General features: G+C 44.7%; 1 protein-coding gene and 1 pseudogene across 8 annotated transcripts in view; both read right to left on the reverse strand.

Annotated features, from left to right (window-relative positions):
- The window catches only part of MCF2L2 (MCF.2 cell line derived transforming sequence-like 2), a 250,817-nt gene that overhangs the window by 92,413 nt on the left and 138,735 nt on the right, over positions 1–19,669 (reverse strand). For all 8 annotated transcript variants that reach the window (XM_074404603.1, XM_074404602.1, XM_074404600.1 and 5 more), the window contains 2 exons: positions 16,552–16,652; positions 21–106 (listed from right to left, as the gene is read on the reverse strand). In XM_074404603.1, the coding sequence (XP_074260704.1) occupies positions 21–106; positions 16,552–16,652 (187 nt within the window). The remainder of the gene's footprint in view (positions 1–20; positions 107–16,551; positions 16,653–19,669) is intronic.
- Positions 756–3,663, reverse strand: LOC101034937 (argininosuccinate synthase pseudogene; annotated as a pseudogene).

The following is a 19,669-nucleotide window of genomic DNA, read 5'->3' on the forward strand; positions in this document are numbered from 1 at the left end:
TCATAAGTCTGCAGTCTTACCTGCAGGGGGAAAGGTCTCCGAGCCTGGCCGGCTGCTCCAGCTGAGGTTTCCCTCTCTCATGATGGCTTTCAAAGACTTCTTCATTCTGAAGTGAAAGAAATTTTGGTAAGATTTGATACTGTGGGGACCTCCTAATCTATATTTTTCTCTCTCCTAATTTCTGTGTTTGATTTTGGTTTTGATTCTCTCAATGAGCAAAGATCCAGTTTCTCATGCTGCTCTTTCTTGAGTTTGCCCCAAACACTCTGTGGATCCATTAAGGTTTGCATCCATTTTTTTGGCATCCGTTAGGCACACTAAAAACTCATTCTGAAAAGCAGGTATCGGCCGGGTGCAGTGGCTCACGCCAGTTAATTCCAACACTTTGGGAGGCCAAGGCAGGCGGATCACCTGAGGTCAGGAGTTCAAGGCCAGCCTGGCCACCATAGTGAAACCCCGTTTCTACCAAAAATACAAAAAAATTAGCCAGGTATGGTGGCAGGTGCCTGTAATAGTAGGTCCCACTACTCAGGAGGCTGAGGCAGGAGAATTGCTTGAACCCGGGAGGCCAAGGTTGTAGTGAGCCAAGATCTCACCACTGCACTTTAGCCTTGGAAGGCCATCTCAAAAAAAAAAAAAAAAACAAAAACAAAAAACAAAAAACTGCGACCTCCCCCTCCCAGGTTCAAGTGATTTTCATGCCTCAGCCTCCCAAGAAGCTGGGATTACAAGCATGCACCACCATACCTGGCTAATTTTTATATTTTTAGTAGAGATGGGCTTTCACCATGTTGGCCAGGCTGGTCTCAAACTCCTGACCTCAGGTGATCTGCCCACCTCAGCCTCCCAAAGTGCTGGGATTACAGGCAAGATTTAGATATCTCAGATTTAGAGATTCAATTTCTATGAAGCAATTCTTTATTTTCCTATTTACAGCAAACAAATTCCTGAGAGTCAGCATAATTTATCCAGAATCAAAATATAAATTAGTGAGTGAACAGAGGTTAGATGGTGAATTGTCCTTAGTTCTGAAAAAGAACTTCCATTTTTAAAAATCTTTTGTTATTTTATAGCTCCTCTCCGAAACTGCCCTCCCACTTTTGCCTTTGATGCATTTGCAGGCCTCAGGGGGACCAGGGAACAAAGCTGGAACCTGGAAGCCCCACTATCCTGCCCGCTGGGAAGAACACGTCAAAATTACGGATTATCACAGCAATTAGCGCCTGTACTTGGGGGATCTGCAAAGTGAGGAGGCCCCAGCTCCTCATTGTACAGGGGTCTATTTGGCAGTGACCTTGCTCTGGAGACGGTGATATTCCTTCAGCCTGAGGGTAGTGATGTTGATGAACCTGGCGGCATCGATTGGCTCATAATCGCCCTGCACCTTCACACTCATCAGCTCCTCATCGTAGAGAGATAGTGGGGACTCCCAGCCTAGGATGGACACCCAGCCCTTGAAGACGGACACCTGCACTTTCCCTTCTATTCGGGACTTGGCGATGCAGTGGTGGACAAATTCACACTCGGGGCTGTGCCAGAAACTGGTGCACACCAGCTCAGCAGATTTCAGGACCAGGCCTTGTTTGATTTTGCACATTTCGCGATCCATGGTGAAGGCCTCGATGTCTTAATGAGCGTGGTAAAGGATGGTGCCTGCTGGGGTCTCGTCAATACCTTGGGACTTCATTCCAATGAAGCAGTTCTCCATGATGTCAATACGGCCCACGTCGTGCTTGCCTGTGACTTTGTTCAGGTACCTGAAGAGCTCCAAGGAGGCCTGGTGGGTGGTGCCATCCTTGACGTTGGTCCCCTTCACAGGACCCCTTTTTTGAACTGGATCTCAAGAATATCAGAGGTATTGGGGGCTCTGGCCAGGTCCTGGGTCTTCGTTTAGAGACCTGGAGGCGCTTCGGTTCTTGGGGTTCTCCAGCACTCCAGTCTCGTAGCTGATGTGCATGAGGTTCCCGTCCATGCTCCATGGGTTCTTGGGAGTGACCGGGATGGGAATCCCGTGTTGCTTTGCGTATTCCATCAGGCCATTGCGAGCTTTGAGCCAGTTGTAGAACTCGGGCATCCTCAGGAAGAATGACCTTTAACTTGGGGGCCAGCGAGTAGCAGGGGAGCTCAAACCAGACCTGATTGTTCTCCTTTCCTGTGGCACTGTGGGACACATACTTGGCCCCCTCCTGCTGGGTAATTTACACTTGTTTGCAGGCGACAGAGGGCCTGGTGAGAGAGGTGCCCAGGAGGTAGCGGTCCTCATACAGCACGCTGGACTGGATGGCCGGCCAGATGAACAACTCCACAAACCCCCTTGAACACCTCTTTGGCCCCAAGCTTCAGTGCCTTTTTCCTGGCTTCCTCGAAGTCTTCCTTCTGGCCATTGTTGGCCAGGTGAGCAGTGATGTCATAGCCTTGATCCTTCAGCCACACGAGGATGCAGGAGGTGTCCAGGCCGCCACTGTAGGCCAGAACCACAGAGCCTTTGCTGGACATGGCATCTGGGATTGGAGGCGAGCGTTCCCGGCATCGCGTCTGGAATCTGTCTTCACCGTGCAGCGGACCGCTCGGGAGCGGGCAGCGGTGGCAGGCGACAGAGCAGGGCCAGGCACTTCCATTTCAATCCATTTTATTAAAGTTGTGTTTTTAGTTTTATTGAGGTTTATTTAGTTTTATTGAGGTATAAGTTACATACCAAAAAATTAACCTTTTTACATGTAGAGTTGGTTACATTTTCATACATGTACATAGCTACAAAACCACCACAGTGAAAATACAGAACATCTTCCCTATCCCCAAATTCCCTTTGCGGTCACTCCCTCTCCACCTCCAGCTTCTGGCAGCCACTGCTCTGATTTCTGTCCACATGCTTGGCCTTCCTCAGAACGTCGTGTAAATAGCATCACGGAGTAGAGCGTATACAGCCTTTTGAGTCTGGCTTCTTTCACGTAGCAAAGGCTTTTGTGATACATCCTTGGTGCTGCCTCTATCAGTAGTCAATGACTTTTTAATGACTATTTTACATTGTTTGAAGGTACCACAGTTTGTTTACCCTTTGCAGTCAATATTTTACAACACACACTGAGGAAACATCATTGTTATAAATCAGGTTATGGTTCTGTTTAGATGTGTTAATTTACATTCTCAAAAAAGGTAGCATAGATTCAGAAAAGGCCCTCTCGCAAAAAGTATTGTTAAGGGCAATAATCAGTAAACGCAAAGGTTCCGTGTAAATTCGAACCACAAGTTGAAGGATGAGCTCTCCCCTGACTGAGGAACACAGATGGGAAATCTCCTTGCAAAGTAGGTGAGAGGGACGGCCCGCTGCTCAGCAAGTGACTGACACTACAGCTAGAGAGTCGGCTTCCTGGCTCCCAGAGAGCAGTCCAGGCAAGGCTCCGGCATCCACTGTGCTGAGCACGGGGCCCGCGATTTAAAATGCTGAGTGGACTAAAGAACACTGCGGGTCTTTCATCTTGTTTGTAGGTGTCTTCCCAATTCTGGTATCATATGCAGAAAGCAAGCTAACTAAAGAAGTATCTGGGATACTAGCTTGCCAATTCAGCTCTAAAACAATATGGCAATCTTATATTCCAGGTCTATATATGGATGTATGTTTTCTTTTTAAAATAGAATGTCAGTCCAATAAGAATCTAAATTTTAGTTCCCTCTACTATATATATATATATATATATATATATATATATATATATACACACACACACACACACACACACACATATATCCATATCCATATATATATCCGTATGTATATCGATACATATATATCTGACCAGGGACCAGATAATATTTTTCATGAGTCAATATATGGAAGTTGGCCAGGTGCAGTGGCTCACACCTACAATCCCAGCACTTTGGGAGGCTGAGGTCAGTGGATTATTTGAGGTCAGGAGTTCAAGACCAGGCTGGCCAACATGATGAAACCCTGTCTCTACTAAAAGTACAAAAATTAGCCGGGCAGTAGTGGCATGTGCCTGTAATCCCAGCTATTCGCGAGACTAAGGCAGGACAATCACTTGAGCCTGGGAGGTGGAGGTTGTGGTGAGCTGGTACCACGCCACTGCACTCCGGTCTGGCTGACAGAGCGAAACTCTGTCTCAAAAAAAATATATATATATATTAAATGATTAATTGAATTAAATATCTATTTAATTAATATAATGAAATAAATATATTTAGAATACAAATATTTAACATAAATATATTTAATATATAAAACTAATATAAATACTAATATATCTTATATTTATATTTTATATATTTTATATTATATGTAATCTTATAGAACATATACTTTATATTAAAATATAACAGATTTATATTTTGTTTAAAAAATTTTACATTTATTATATTGATAAACATATATAAATATGTAATATATATTTATATTTTTATATTTTAAATATATAATATATAATTAAAAATATATAAATATATTAATTATATAAATATAATTTAATATAATTACATATATATTTATTTATTTATGAGTAAATACCAGTCCCAGGATTTACATTCAAACCAGTCCCAGGATTCAAATTCAGTCTAATTATTTTCACCACACTATCAAAAGTCTTTCCTCACATTTTCTGTGTGAAGTTGAACTAATTCATACGGCAGTGAATGTTATGTTGTATCCTTTTGCTGTTTCTCGTCTATGACATTACTATGCCCAATTCCCCACTAGACTTTGAACTCAGTCTTACTCATCTTTGGATCCTCAGCCGGTAATACAGGCCCTTCATAAAGAGTGACCAGTATTACTAAAAAAACTTCCTCTTACTGTGAAACCTGCTTGGGGTTATAAAATTCATTGTGTTCTTTGGAACTCCATCTATTGTACGCAGAGTGGATTACAGAGTCTTATTTCGTAATAACCTAGTGATGGGAAAGTAACAATGACTCAGGTGTAGGTAATGGACTTTGTCATCTTTCACGCTGAATGATGACATCTCCCTAATGTATAGATCTGGTCATGCATGAGATGCCCTCAGGAGCTTGCAGGATGCTTTGGCACAGCCTCAGCTGCATCAGCCCTGGCTCTTGCTGGCATGTGCAGACAGTTGGCATGTGGGTAGAGAAAGTGTCCTCTGCCAAGCAAGTTCAGTGGAATAGAACACTGGTGCCATTGAGGGAATGGGAAGGGCCCACAGCAGATCCAGAGGCTGCATTCATGAAAGCTGCACTGTACACCAATGTTTTATTGAGGTGTAGACAGATTAGCTGTGTTCTAGCATAGTGGCTTTCAAAGTCTACCACAACTCGTAAGAAGTACATCATTACACACACACACACACACCACATTTTTTCATTTACGGCATAACTGATATGGTATCTTCTATTTTTTATTTTTAAAATTATTTAATTTAATTTATTTTATTTTGATGGAGTTTCACTCTCGTTGCCCAGGCTGGAGTGCAGTAGTGTGATCTTGCCTCACTGCAACCTCTGCCTCCTGGGTTCAAGCGATTCTCCTGCCTCAACCTCTCGAGTAGCTGGGATCACAGGCACTTGCCACCATGTCTGGTTAATTTTTGTATTTTTAGAAAAGACAGGGTTTCACCGTGTTGGCCAGGCTGGTCTCGAACTCCCAAGGTGTCTGCCTGCCTTGGGCTCCCAAAGTGTTGGGATTACAGGCGTGAGCCACTACGCCCTGCCTATTTTTAAATGTTACCTGTTTTCTTTCTGCTCTTTCTGATTTCTTTTTAAGTGCTAGTGAATCCACCAAACTTGAGTTTACTATCACCACTGTGACCTGCAATTTGGAAGCCTCATCAAGAGTGACAAGAGCACATGTTTGGGTGTGAGAAGCACTTCTTGATGGGTACTTTTTATTTAAAAGTGATCTTGGGCAAGAATTCTGTACCTTAGTTCCCTCATCTGTAAAACTGGGATAATTCCATCTTTATCAGAGGATTGATTCGGCAATTAGAGATAATGTCTTTATCACAAAGAAAGATAATGTCTTAGCACAAGGAAAGGCTCAATAAATGGCACTTATGGTTGGCTCTTTGCTGTCTACCTTTTGGGGACTAAAGGAGGTACTGCCTGACCTCCAGCAGGTACTGAGCAATAGCTGCCTGTTCATGTATAATATAGACTCCTGTTTCTCACCAGCTGTGAGGTGTTAGCTAAGTCACCCAACCTCCTGTGCATTCATTCTCTTCTGTGCAAAATGAGGGAGATGTGTGATTTGTTAGGAAACCTCATTCTATGTTGGTGCAAAAGTAATTGAAGTTTTTGCCATTGAAAAGTAAATTAATATAGATAATCTTGGTATATATATGTGTCTATATATGTATGCATGTATGTGTATATATATGTGTGTATGTGTGTATGTGTGTGTATATATATATATATACACACAAAAAAAATGTGCCTTGGTATACCTTGGTGTGTGTGCGTGCATACATATATATATGTATATGTATGCACGCACACATACCCCAAGGCTGGTGCTATTCCTTCTGATTTTGAGATGAAAGCTAAATTGCAGCCTGAGTACTTTTGGGAAAATTTAAAATTACATTTTGAAAGCTCTAGGAGGAAGAGGGCATATTCAAGTAAAAGCTTTCTTTCATTCAAACAGTAGACAAAAATAATGACCACAGACTAACTCAGCAATTGCTGCCATATTTCTTAGTGAGGGATTCCTTAGGAGCTCCACTGAATGACAGAAGGCAGCTCTTCTCAAGCAGAGCGACAGTCCTTTCTTGTGACATTGCGTCCTTTTCCCTGCCTTCATTCACCCTGAGTTGCCCCTAGGGTATCCCTAGGAGAGGGAGGGCTGGCAGCCAGCGGGAGCTGTGAAGGGACAGTCACTCATGTCTGCCCTGTCGGGAGGCCAGTCAGGCCGAACAGCACCTCTCCCCTAATGGCCATTTTATCCTGAAGAAAAAGGGTGACAACGAAGGCAAGAATGAAGCTCTGGGTGCAGCTCCCCTCACACCCCCAACCCCCATATCCACCCGCAAGCCTCCACCTCCCAGTTCCAGCCTCTCTCCAGTTCCAAAGTGACGTCAACCAACACACAAGCTCTCCAGGGGCATCTTGAATGGTAACTTCTTACATTTTCTCAACACACTTCTAATCTAATTGTTCTTTTTCCCCTATATTTTGAGAAAATACATGCTCTCAAAATTAAAAAACAAAACAAAACAAAACAAAAAACAGGCTAAGTTCCTAGCCTGGAGGAATTTTATAAACAAAAATTGTTTTCAGTTTCTCTAAAGGATATATAAATCTTTTTTAAACTTATATTTTGAAAAGTCCCAATAGCTCATTTTCAATTGATTTTTGAAATTGTTTTTTTCTTCCCTAAAAGGGGAGATAGCAACTTTTGAGTGGAATTAAATTTGCTTTTCCCCAAAGTTAAATGATTTTACTTCATGGTTTTGGGAATGTGTAGAAAGCGATTTCAGTTCCAGCTCTTTTAAAGCCAGGGTCTGGGCTGGGCGCGGTGGCTCAAGCCTATAATCCCATCACTTTGTGAGGTCAAGGGGGGCGGATCACCTGAGGTCAGGAGTTTGAGATCAGCCTGGCCAACATGGTGAAACCACGTCGCTACTAAAAATACAGAATTAGTGGTGCACGCCTGTACTTCCAGCTACTTGGGAGGCTGAGGCAGGAGAATTGCTTAAACCCAGGAGGTGGAGGTTGCAGTGAGCTGAGATCACGCCACTGCACTCCAGCCTGGGTGACAGAGAGAGACTTTTGTCTTTAAAAAAAAAAAAAAAAAAAAAAAAAAAGCAAGGGTATCTGGTAATTTAAGGTGAAAGTATTTTTTACTATTATAATCACTTTTCTTAAAAACAGGAGCTATTAGGCCCAATTCTGAGGAGGGAGAGAGAGAAAAAAAAAAAAAAGATTTCAAGGGCCTGTGCCACCCTCTTTGTTTAAAGTATAAAGAGTGATAAGAAAGTGTTAAAAGCTCAGCATTTTCTGGTGTTGTAAAATTAATGAATTATGTAAATTAATTATGGAACTGGGAAATAAAATGAAAAGGTATGCCAAGAATCAATAGTTATCAAAGTGCCTCTCCTAAATGGGATGTAGGGGAGGATAGTGAGAAAGAAAGGGAAGGAACAAAGGCAGAGGCTGTACCCACAGCTCGGGCCAGGGCGTCCACAAGACGCAGAGGTGTGTACACACGGCCTAGGGCCAGGGCGTCCACAAGACGCAGAGGCTGTACCCACAGCTCGGTCCAGGGCGTCCACGAGACGCAGAGGCTGTACTCACACCTCGGGCCAGGGCGTCCACGAGATGCAGAGGCTGTACCCACAGCTCGGGCCAGGGCGTCCACGAGACGCAGAGGCTGTACTCACACCTCGGGCCAGGGCGTCCACGAGATGCAGAGGCTGTACCCACAGCTCGGGCCAGGGCGTCCACGAGATGCAGAGGCTGTACCCACAGCTCGGGCCAGGGCGTCCACAAGACGCAGAGGCTGTACCCACAGCTCGGTCCAGGGCGTCCACGAGACGCAGAGGTGTGTACACACGGCCTAGGGCCAGGGCGTCCACAAGACGCAGAGGCTGTACCCACAGCTCGGTCCAGGGCGTCCACGAGACGCAGAGGCTGTACTCACACCTCGGGCCAGGGCGTCCACGAGACGCAGAGGCTGTACTCACACCTCGGGCCAGGGCGTCCACGAGATGCAGAGGCTGTACCCACAGCTCGGGCCAGGGCGTCCACGAGATGCAGAGGCTGTACCCACAGCTCGGGCCAGGGCGTCCACAAGACGCAGAGGCTGTACCCACAGCTCGGTCCAGGGCGTCCACGAGACGCAGAGGCTGTACCCACACCTCGGGCCAGGGCGTCCACGAGATGCAGAGGCTGTACCCACAGCTCGGGCCAGGACGTCCACAAGATGCCGTCCCAGAGGGAAATGTACCAGCTTCAGGAATGAGTGGCTCTGTCTTCCTCTCCAGAACTGATGCCAAAGAGGGAATCCTCACCTTGTTCCCTTTCTGAGGCCCGCTGGGTTTTGCTGCTGCCCAGCAGTGACTGCAGCGGCTGTGTCCGCACTGCTTGCTCCACCCACACCTGGCTCTTCCGAGCACTTCTTTTCCTACTTTCCATTTCATTGCCTGCAAAAGCCACTTAAACATTCCTTTGGAAAACTGGGCAGTCTGTCTCCTTTTTAAAACTGCAACTATTTCCAGGAGCGTTAAAGGGCTTTCGGAGTGCCCATCACCCCTGCACTGCGGGGAACTCTCTCAGACCGCCTCTACCTCTAGTCCAGATCAGCTGCCTTGGGAGGGGCGTCCTGGAGGAAGGGATGGAGAGAGGAAGGTGTTAGGACACCGTGTAGACTGAAGCCCCTTTGGAGGGGAAGGGCAGGCCTCAGGAGCAAGCCTCCGTGGTCCCGAGGCTCTGTGGAAACAAGAAATGAAGAAAGAGAAGAGACTGGGTCCTAAATGCAATTTTGCCCATTTCTTGTTTGTTTGTTTGTTTGTTCATTGAGACGGCGTCTCACTCTGTCGCCCAGGCTGGAGTGCAGTGGCGCAATCTCTGCTCACTGCAACCTCTGCCTCCCAGGTTCAAGCGATTCTCCTGCCTCAGCTTCCTGAGTAGCTGGGATTACAGGCATGCGCCCTCACGCTTGGCTAATTTTTGTATTTTTAGTAGAGACGGAGTTTCACTATGTTGGTCAGGCTGGTCTCGAACTCCTAACCTCATAATACGCCTGCCTCGGCCCCCCCAAAGTGCTAGGATTACAGGCATGAGCCACCACACAAGGTTAATTTTGCCTATTTCAAAGTTTTCACAGAGTCTTTTTTTTTTTTTTTTTTTTTTTTGAGGCAAGGTCTTGTTCTGTCATCCAAGCGGAAGTACAGTGGTGTGATAATAGCTCACTGCAGCCTGCAGCCTCGAACTCCTGAGCTCAAGCAATCATCCTGCTCCCACCTCCTAAAGCACTGGGATTACAGGCATAAGGCATGATGCCCAGCCTCAGAGCCTTCTTAATCTAAGATCTTAAATTTCCCAGCTAGTATTGTTAGTAATTAGTTCAATTTGCTTACTGGTTAAATTGGCTTTTATGTTTTGGATTGATACTCTAAACCCTATTGGTAACGTTTTGTTTCCAGAAAAACTTCTTCTTATAAAACTGACTGCAAATGTTTTAACAATGATTTGTAGAGATGTAATTCTGTTTAAAGTATCAGGAGGTGAGAAACATGTTATGTGGTAACTTTTCCGCATTCCCAAACCAAGACATTGTAAAGGAAGTAAGTGTGCCAGGGCGCTGGAAAGAGGCTGCCAGACAGCTTGAGTCTTCTCAGGCTGTTTGGTTTCATCTGATTTTAAGCTTCATGGATAAATTTCATTGTAACAATTTTTATGTCTGTAAATCTTAACCCATAAATAAAAGTCACAAATCAGAAAAGTACTTTATTAGGCCAGTCTCTGTCCCAGCAAATTTGCTCCCAAAGCTAGTTTACAAATAATTGCCACACAGCTACAAGGCCAGTGGGTTGATTATCCTAGCATCAATGGTGTGGGAGGGCTGCAGCCTCTGGGGCAGCATTTGCCCCACTGACAGAGGGTATAGGGTGGTCTTACCAATCTATGAGACCCCCAAACCTGGACTCAGCTGTCATAAGCCTTTACTTCCTACTGCTCCCCCTAAGTACTTTAATCCGGGCCGACAAATTCATCCCAGAAGGAATCCAAGAAGGAGCCTTGAAGGTGTCTTCAGTATCATGCTCCCCTCCCTACCTTTCCTACTTTGATTCATTCTTTCATTCTACACATTTTCTCGGACAGTCGTGTTCTAGGGAGAACATTTCAGTCAATGAGTATGATTTCTGCTCATCTCTTTTTGCCACGGCTACTAGCAAGCTCTCACCACTGATGTCTCAGCTGACTGTGACAACTGCCAGCAGCTGGTCAGCCTGCCTTCACCTAACCTGCTCTTCACTGTCTCAGAGTCAGCTTCCTGATACACAGGTGCCCTCCCTCCTGTCAACATTCCTCAACCAAAGCCTCAGTAAACTCTCTCTCCTCTACCTTCCCTTTGAGATGAAGTCTCTCTCTGTCACGGAGGCTGGGGAGCATGGAGCCATCTCAGCTCACTGCAACCTCTGCCTCCCGGGTTCAAGTGATTCTCCTGCCTCAGCCTCCCAATTCCAGCCTCCAAGTAGCTGGGTTTACAGGTGCCTGCCACCATGCCCAGCTAATTTTTGTATTTTTAGTAGTGATGGGGTTTCACCATGTTGGCCAGGCTGGTCTCGAACTCCTGACCTCATGATTCACCCGCCTCAGCCTCCCAAAGTGCTGGGATTACAGGCATGAGCCACTGCGCCCAGTCCTATTTGTTCTTTAGGGTTGAATTCAAATGCCACCTCCTTTAAAAGCCATTCCTGATGTCCTTGTGAGGAACTGCTCTATCACATTATATATTCCTTTTATGGTAGAAACGTCATTTTATTAATTATTGGAAATCAGTTGTTCCCCCCATGAAAGTTTCAAGCTTCCTGAGTTTAGGCCTGGTGATACAATCATTTTCTATAAGCCAGAGCAATTGCCTTCATATATATTACATTGAGCCGAATAAGCCATGTACCCTGTTGAACCCACTACATATTTTAGTGCTGTCATTTTTTTGCTGGTGAAAGAGCAAGGCCAACAGCGATTTTAACGTTCTTCTATTTTATCTTATTCAGCTCCCTCAACAAAAATACATTCTCATAGCTTAATCTAATCACCGCCTCACTCCCCTAAACTTTAGACTCTATTAGCCTGAGAAATCCGGACCCAACTCAGTGAGCTCTTTGTCCCACATCCTCGTGGCCCATAAACGTAACCTCTAGGGCAATGTTACAAAGAGTGGTATCTTTATACCACCTGCATTCTTGTCACCAAACATGTAAGCTAAAAAGTCAGATTCTGAGCACGGTCGCTCACACCTGTAATCCCAGCACTGAGGTCAGGAGTTCGAGAGCAGCCTGGCCAACATGGTGAAACCCTCTCTACTAAAACTACAAAAATTAGCCGGGCATGGTGACAGGCACCTGCAATCCTGGCTGAGGCAGGAGAATCACTTGAACCTAGGAGGTGGAGGCTGCAGTGAGCCGAGATCACACCATTGCACTCCAACCTGGGCGACAAAGGGAGACTCTGTCTCAAAAAAATAAAATTCAGATTCCAGGAGCTGACCCTACACCTCCCTAATTAGAATCTCAGAGGGTGGGCCCTGGGAATCTGCATAATGCATAAGCTTCTCAGAGCTGTGATATACAGGAAACCATGAGAATCTGTTCTGGAAACTTCAGAGAGCTTGGCTGGGGGCTACCCCACGATTTGGTGGAGTCCCTGAATCTCCTATTAGCTCTGACACTGACAACACTTCAAATATCATAGAAGGCAAGCATTGAAATGTGTTTATAGTTCTCAGAAATATTCATAAAACCTTTTGGGATTCAGAGTTAAAGAGAAGACAGGAACTGAATTTGGCCCCTGATCTGTTATCATTTGGCAGTAAGGTACATATTCAACATTAGGATAATCCCATGTAAGCCCTGAATCTGACCTTCTTTCATCTTTCACACTGACCACTCTGTCCATAAACACAGGATTAAATGAGGAACTAAAATTCACCAAGAACCTGCCAGGTGCCAGGCACAGTGCTGGGTGCCTTTCACACTCGCCTCTCATTTAACCAGCCACCTACGAAATGGATGTGATTTACCACCATCCGGTGGAAGAGGATATTCAGGGCACAAGAGTGTAAATAAGCTGCTGGGTGGGTAGATTCAGCATTAATAAATAATCAGATAGATAAGTTAGGTAGTTACGTAAGCTGTCAGATTAGTAAACTGCTAGTTTCAAATTCCAGCTCCAACTGGGATCTGCATGTTGCATGACCCTTGGGGAAACTCAACCTCTGAGTCTCACAGCACTGCTGATCAAATGGGAAACATCATCTAACAGGGTTCTGAGGACTCGAGGTGCACCTGGGCACACAGAGCACCCGGGACGCAGCCTGGCCTTCAGTCAGCGGTGGTGGGTCTCCACTCTCCTCTCCACTCCCTTCCAGCCCCTGCATTCAAAAACTTTTTTTTTTTTTTAAATTTAGGAGCCTCTTTGCTTAGAAACCTGAAAAGGCTTCTGTTACTTTATCTTATTTATTGTTTTTGAGATGGAGTCTTGCTTTGTTGCTCAGGCTGGAGTGCAGTGGTGCAATCTCAGCTCACTACGACCTCCGCCTCCCAGGTTCAAATGATTCTCCTGCCTCAGCCTCCTGAGTAGCTGGGATTACAGGCACCCTCCACCATGCCTGGCTAATTTTTGTATTTTTAGTAGAGATGGGATGTCACTATGTTGGCCAGGCTGGTCTCAAACTCCTGACATCATGATCCGCTCGCCTCGGCCTGCAGAGTGCTGGGATTATAGATGTGAGCCACTGCACCCGGCCAATACTTTATTGATTTATTTTTCAACCTCTGAGAGCACAGAACAGGCTTCTGCTCCTTTAAATAACTTTGACAGGTGCCAAGGAACACTGTTAACTCTTTGTTAATTCTGTAGGTTCACATTTAGGAAAAAGAAACTGTTAGCCTCTGATTTCTTTCCAGCTTACAAAAAGGTTGTGGTGCTGGCAGCCTGGGAGAAGCAGCTCCCTCCCGTGAGTCATGCTTCCAGCCAGTGAAGAACAGGAAACAGTCATATCACTGTTGCCAACAACCACCGCAAATCTCTTCTACCGCAGGGCTTTCCCAGATGACGTCAATGAGCTGAGCGCAGAGCATCACCCTCACCAGATGGCCCTGGGAGACTCTCAGCTGCCTTGCCAAGTTTAGCTTCTCAAGTTCCCCAGAACCAGCATGGCAAGGATCACCCCGCCAGAAAAGAAAATGATTTCTCTGATCATGATCAAGCCGTGTCATGATTTTAGCTGTGGGTGGTGAGTCTCAGTGACTGTACTATAAATGGCTTTGGTTCACAGCTATTTTTTTCTCTGCGTATTACTGTCAAGGGCAAAGGGGTAGCATTTATCACAACATTATGATTCACTCTACTAGATTGGCTGTGATGTCATTTCATCTTTGAGTGCTTGAACTCAGGTCAAAAGGATGTCAGAATTAGACAGCCAGAGTTAGATGCATGCTCTAGGCCTCCTGGTAATCTATCCTGGACCATGGCCACTAAACACAAGCTGCAGTGATGACTGTTGATGCTAGCCAATTGACTGGTCCCCCTTCTCATAATCCATGATCCACACAGACATGAATCTAAACCTTTTTTTTTGAACCTACCTTTTTCTTACTAGTTTTCTTACATATTTTGGAGTAACATGTTCCCTGGTTATGATATCCAATGTGTGAAACACTAATTGCATTTATTGGTCCTAAATAGATTCCTAAGTCTAGGATTTGGGGATTCTGTGCACAAACCCACTTTGTTTCTGCTCACGTTGTTCATGACTTTACGGATTCTGCTTACAGTCCCCCCAAAGCCTTGGTCTTTCTAACAGAAATCTGACCAGCCTGTCCCCACTCTGCCTCCTCCACCACCCTGACTGTTAACACATATGCTGTTGTGGGGAAAGCTTTTCGTAACACACAAACAAATCAACAATAAGGAAGAACACAGCTGAAGCACAGAAGGACGATTTTAGCCTGGACTTAGGCTTGTTGAACAGTAATCATACTATCTCGTGAGTTGTCTAAATACAGAGGGAGACAGCATCTTTACAGGATGGGTTTGGAGTCTGAATTAAATAAACGACTTGGCAAAAGAAGGAAGAACCCAACAGCTGGGTGACCGGGGTTTCTGGGATTCTCCTCAACCCTTCCCACGCCTACAGGCTCTGATTCTATCCACACCACTGCTCCTACACCTTCTGTTTTTTCCTTTTACAACAAATAATAATGCTTGTTTATTATTCATAAGTATTGAAATAAGTCTCTCTAATTTGGAGTCCTCCAAATGAGAACTTCCATATACTTAAATTCCTGTGGCATCACCATGGTGTGCAGGTCATCAATATGTGGTCTGAAGATGGGCAAAGTAGGTCATCGCAACAGGAAGTGAGTTCAAATCACACCGTGAGTTGATGGCAACAGCATATGAGTTCAGGGGCCAAATATGAGCTCTGATGGCTGTGACACAGTCCTCACCTTCAGAGATGGCATTCTCCCAGAAGTCCAGGGTGCAGAAATGGATAGGCTGATGTTCACTTTTGAAGAGGACCACAATGGAACCCTTTTAATAGTACTTAATGGTTCCACAGCTTCCTGGGTGTCAAATCAGGTGAATCTATTTTTAAAAGTTGCTGTTTACTTTTTTAGGTGGCTGATCAAGACAGTATGAAATTTCATACAGTTTCCTAACTTGAGAAAACATGACGATGTGATTCCTCCAACCGCGAGGGATTTGTGGACAGCCGTGGCTGCGTCCTAATCTGCCCTGAATACAGGATGACTAAACAAACTGGCAGAAGGACGCAGCTTTCTCTCTCTCCAAGAAAAGTCTGCTGAGAACTCTCGTTCTCACACTGTTTCTACCTCCAAGAAGAAAAGCCTAAAACTTGCTTTCTTCCGGACTCTGTAAAGGTCAGTCAAGTTCCTTCCCATGGGGTTCTATATTCAGATACTTTGGGGATTGATGACGGATCATAAACGTGGCTAAAGTTCATCTGAGTCCATGGCCTCTGGTTTCAGAACTATTCAGCCTGTCAAATGTTTCATTTTCAGTGAGGCAGGGGAAAGGAAACCCCTTCGAAGGTTGCTATGCAGCAGTACATACTCACAATTCACAATTAATTACACTCCAGTTTCTAAACATATGTTACTTTAAAATTTATAGAGTGCTTACCAATTTTAAAAATTTCATTTCATGCTCAAAATATTCTCAGGAGGTAGCTGCTGTCACACCCATTTGCACAAGCAAGAAGCTGGGGCTTAAAGAGGTCATGTCGCTTAAACCCAGACCTGCCTGATTCCAAAGCTTTTTTTTTTTTAAACTTCTATTTTGAAATAATTATATTAAGTCACATGAGGTTGCAAAGAAATGGAAGGTCTCATGTGCCCTTTCCCCAGCCTCCTCCAGTGCTGCATCTAAGAAACTGACATTGGCACAATCCAAAGAGCCTACCCAGAGTTCAGCAGTTATCCACTCACTTGTGTGTGTGTGCACGTGTGTGTGCAGCTCTATGCAATTCTGTCATTCTCTTTTTATACATGAACCGTTCACTGTTCTACCAATTTTAAATATGAAGTCAGATTACAGAAATGAATAAAATGATTTTTCCTTTACTACAACAGCATCTACCAATAATTACATACACGACCAAACAGCTTTCATTTCTAGTTGCCATTAAGAAGAAAAAAGGAAGAAAAGAAACGAAACCTACAAACCCCAGTTCTTAAAAGTATTAGTCTGTGCTATGTGCCTTTATGGGCTCATCTTCTGGAGATGACGATAGGTACACATTAAGGAAACAAAAGTTGTCGATTTGTTGATAATTATGACAGCAATCCTCTCTCTTGTCAGAAAGTTCTATAAGTAAAATAAAGATGATTTTACCTTGACTTCAGAGTTAGTCTCATGGTCTTCCTTTCCCAAGGAGTTCAACTCTGTCTCGGTATGAGGTTCCTCAGACGTTCTCAGGGGAGGAGCTAGAGGGACTAAGAAGACCTGCCATTAATTCGGTTATTCGACTTATAAATTATAACTCACTTTGCCTGACTTGGACAATTAGCTGGACCATGTCAACATGGTTAACTAAAACAAGCCCAGCTGAGCTGCTGCACTGATTTCCTAGGTGGTGGATGAAACTGGAGGTGAAGGAGAGACACAGAAAAGAAACAGAATCCTTGACTGCAGGGAATTGACATTTCAGCAGAAGAGAAAAAAGTCACACCCAGCACCACACGAAACACCAAACTACAACAAATCAGCAAACACAATAATGTGGCAGTAAAGAGCAGTAGAGTTTTTGTCATTACCGTTTTTAAGGCCCAGCTAAGAGGTTGCTTTCAGCCAGACTTGGTGGCTCACACCTGTCATCCCAGCACTTTGGGAGGCTGAGGCGGGCAGATCACCTGAGATCTGGAGTTCGAGACCAGCCTGGACAACATGGTAAAACCCCAAGTCTTCGAAAAATACAAAAATTAGCTGGGCACAGTGGCACATGCCTGTAATCCCAGCTACTTGGGAGGCTGAGGCAGGAGAATGGCTTGAACCTGGGAGGCGGAGGTTGCTGTGAGCCGAGATCAAACCGCTGCACTCCAGCCTGGGCGACAGAGTTTGACTCCACCTCAAACAAACAAAATGGCACTTTCCTTATGAAGTCTTCCCCAAGACACACGTTATGGATTCTCTTATATACTGCTGCTTTGGCACACAGCACGTGTACAGCATGCTTTTGTACTTGATGCTGTTCTTGGTTTGAAGACTCAATTCTAGGTACCACACTGTATTGAAGATATTTTCCATTACAAAGGTAATAATTTGTGCTTATTACAGGAAGTCTGAAAAACACTAAAATCTTAACACTGAAGCATAATCACTTGGCATATTTCCCTACAGTCTTCTTTCAAATGCTCTCCCTCTGTTTACACACCCACCTGTACACACACACTCATACTATGATTATATTGTAAGGGGATGGCCATGCCTGCCCTAGCCAGAAGTTGCTGCAGCTAATCTGACGGTATCACTGTTGGATTCCATTCCTGATGGACCCATGCTTACCAGTGGATGGGAGGACTATGTGTTAGAATCCGTTGGCTGAGTCGGGATTGGGCTGTCTTGCCCTTGCTCCTTCCTCTCGGTCACTCTATCTCCCTTCTCCCCTCCCCATGAGGGCCTAGACACCTGGGAAACATCTTTTCTCAAGCTCTATGGCCATTTGGAAGTAAAAGTGGGACTTGAAGAGAAGAAGCCCTGGGTGGGCCTTGAGGTTTCTTAACCCACCTTACCAGCTTTGCCAAGCATGGAGGGTGACGGCCACAAGGCTAACAGATAAACGGTACTTTGAGTTCTTATTTGTCACAGTCATCATAAACGGTACTTTGAGTTCTTATTTGTCACAGTCATCACCCCTGTATATGCTGTTCCCTTGAGAAACTCACAGGAGGCATGTGGTTAATCCCAGGATTTGAGGACTTCTAGGTCCCAAGGCCAAAATGCCATTCATCAAATGCCATCAAGATATCACCCTGATTCTTAGCTATGGTAGACTTGATGGAGGTTGACCATCTGACCTCCAGAGGCCCCTCCCAACCCTCGCATTCTGTAAGCCAACTGGAAGCAGCTTGGGCTTTCTATGGGTTTTTCATAGATTAATGTTATATTGAAAATTGTAGAAAAGGTCAAGCGTGGTGGCTCACACCTGTAATCCCAGCATTCTGGGAGGCCGAGGCAGGTGGATCCCCTGAGGTCAGGAGTCCAAGACCAACCTGGCCAACATGGTGAAACCCCGTCACTACCAAAAATACAGAAATTAGCTGGGTATGGTGTCGGGTGCCTGTAATTCCAGCTACTTGGGAGACTGAGGCAGCAGAACTGCTTGAACTAGGGAGGCAGAGGTTGCAAGGAGCTGAGATCGAGCCACTGGACTCCTGCCTGGGCAAAAAGAGCAAAACTTCATCTTAAAAAAAAAAAAAAAAAAAAAAGAAAAGAAAATTGTAGAAAAGTACCCTGCCACCCCAGGTTATATATATGACCATTAATGCTGCTGTGTCATAACAGACAATCCTTTGGGCTCCTCCGTCTCTGTGGAATCTCTATAAAGTACGTGATTCCAGGCATAGTAACTAGATGTTAGAAATGCATGCACTATGGCCCGTGACACCATGACTGAGAAGCACCTGCCCTTGACATTGTAAGTACAGTGAAGGAGTGAAAGGCAGGGGCACAGACGCCACATGGCCAGGGTTCAAGCCTTGTTCTTCCATGCACGAGCCACACATGACTATAGTCAGCTCTGTGCCTCACCCTCTTCATCTGTAAAGCAGGGAAAAACAAGAAATCCCACAGTAAAGGGCTGTTATCAGGCTTGAATGAGTTAATATGTGAAGAATGTAGATCATATATAATGCATAACTCATTTTAGCTATGATTATAGCCACGTGGCATTAAAAAGCTTTTTCACATTCCTTATGAACGTCAGAAGTGTTAAAAGCTGTAGCCGAGGCATCCAGCTAACAAGAGTCGGAGCTGACATTCCAGCTCTGAAGTCCCTCCACCCATCTTCTTTCTTTACACTGTGAAATACCATTGCTTATCTTGGCACAGACTCAGTTACTAAGAAATCAGATAAAAATGTTTGAAAATTCTTTTAGTGACTTGCTGGAGTCCACTCTCAGTAGATACTCGCCAAACACAAAAGGGCAGGATTGTTCTGCTAAACAAGCTAGTTGTCTGACTTAGGTCACTGACAACCTGTTCAGACTTGATGAAGACCTGTTTATTCTGGGAAGGAGTATTATCTGTTATGAAATCTTGTATTTGAAAAGCTGAGAAACAAATCTATAATTCCTGCTTTATTTACTTGAAACAAACATATGTGCCTTGAAACAGTGACTGAGGCCAAGTCACAGTCGTGAACATAGTTGAGCTTGAGGAAAGGTGAAAGGTCAAGAGAACCAAGCTCTGTTTCCAACCATCTAAGAAGGATGTCTCTGTGTATGTTTGGGTG

The sequence above is a fragment of the Saimiri boliviensis genome, chromosome 8 (assembly GCF_048565385.1).
Source record: "Saimiri boliviensis isolate mSaiBol1 chromosome 8, mSaiBol1.pri, whole genome shotgun sequence".
NCBI classification, from domain to species: Eukaryota; Metazoa; Chordata; class Mammalia; order Primates; family Cebidae; genus Saimiri; species Saimiri boliviensis.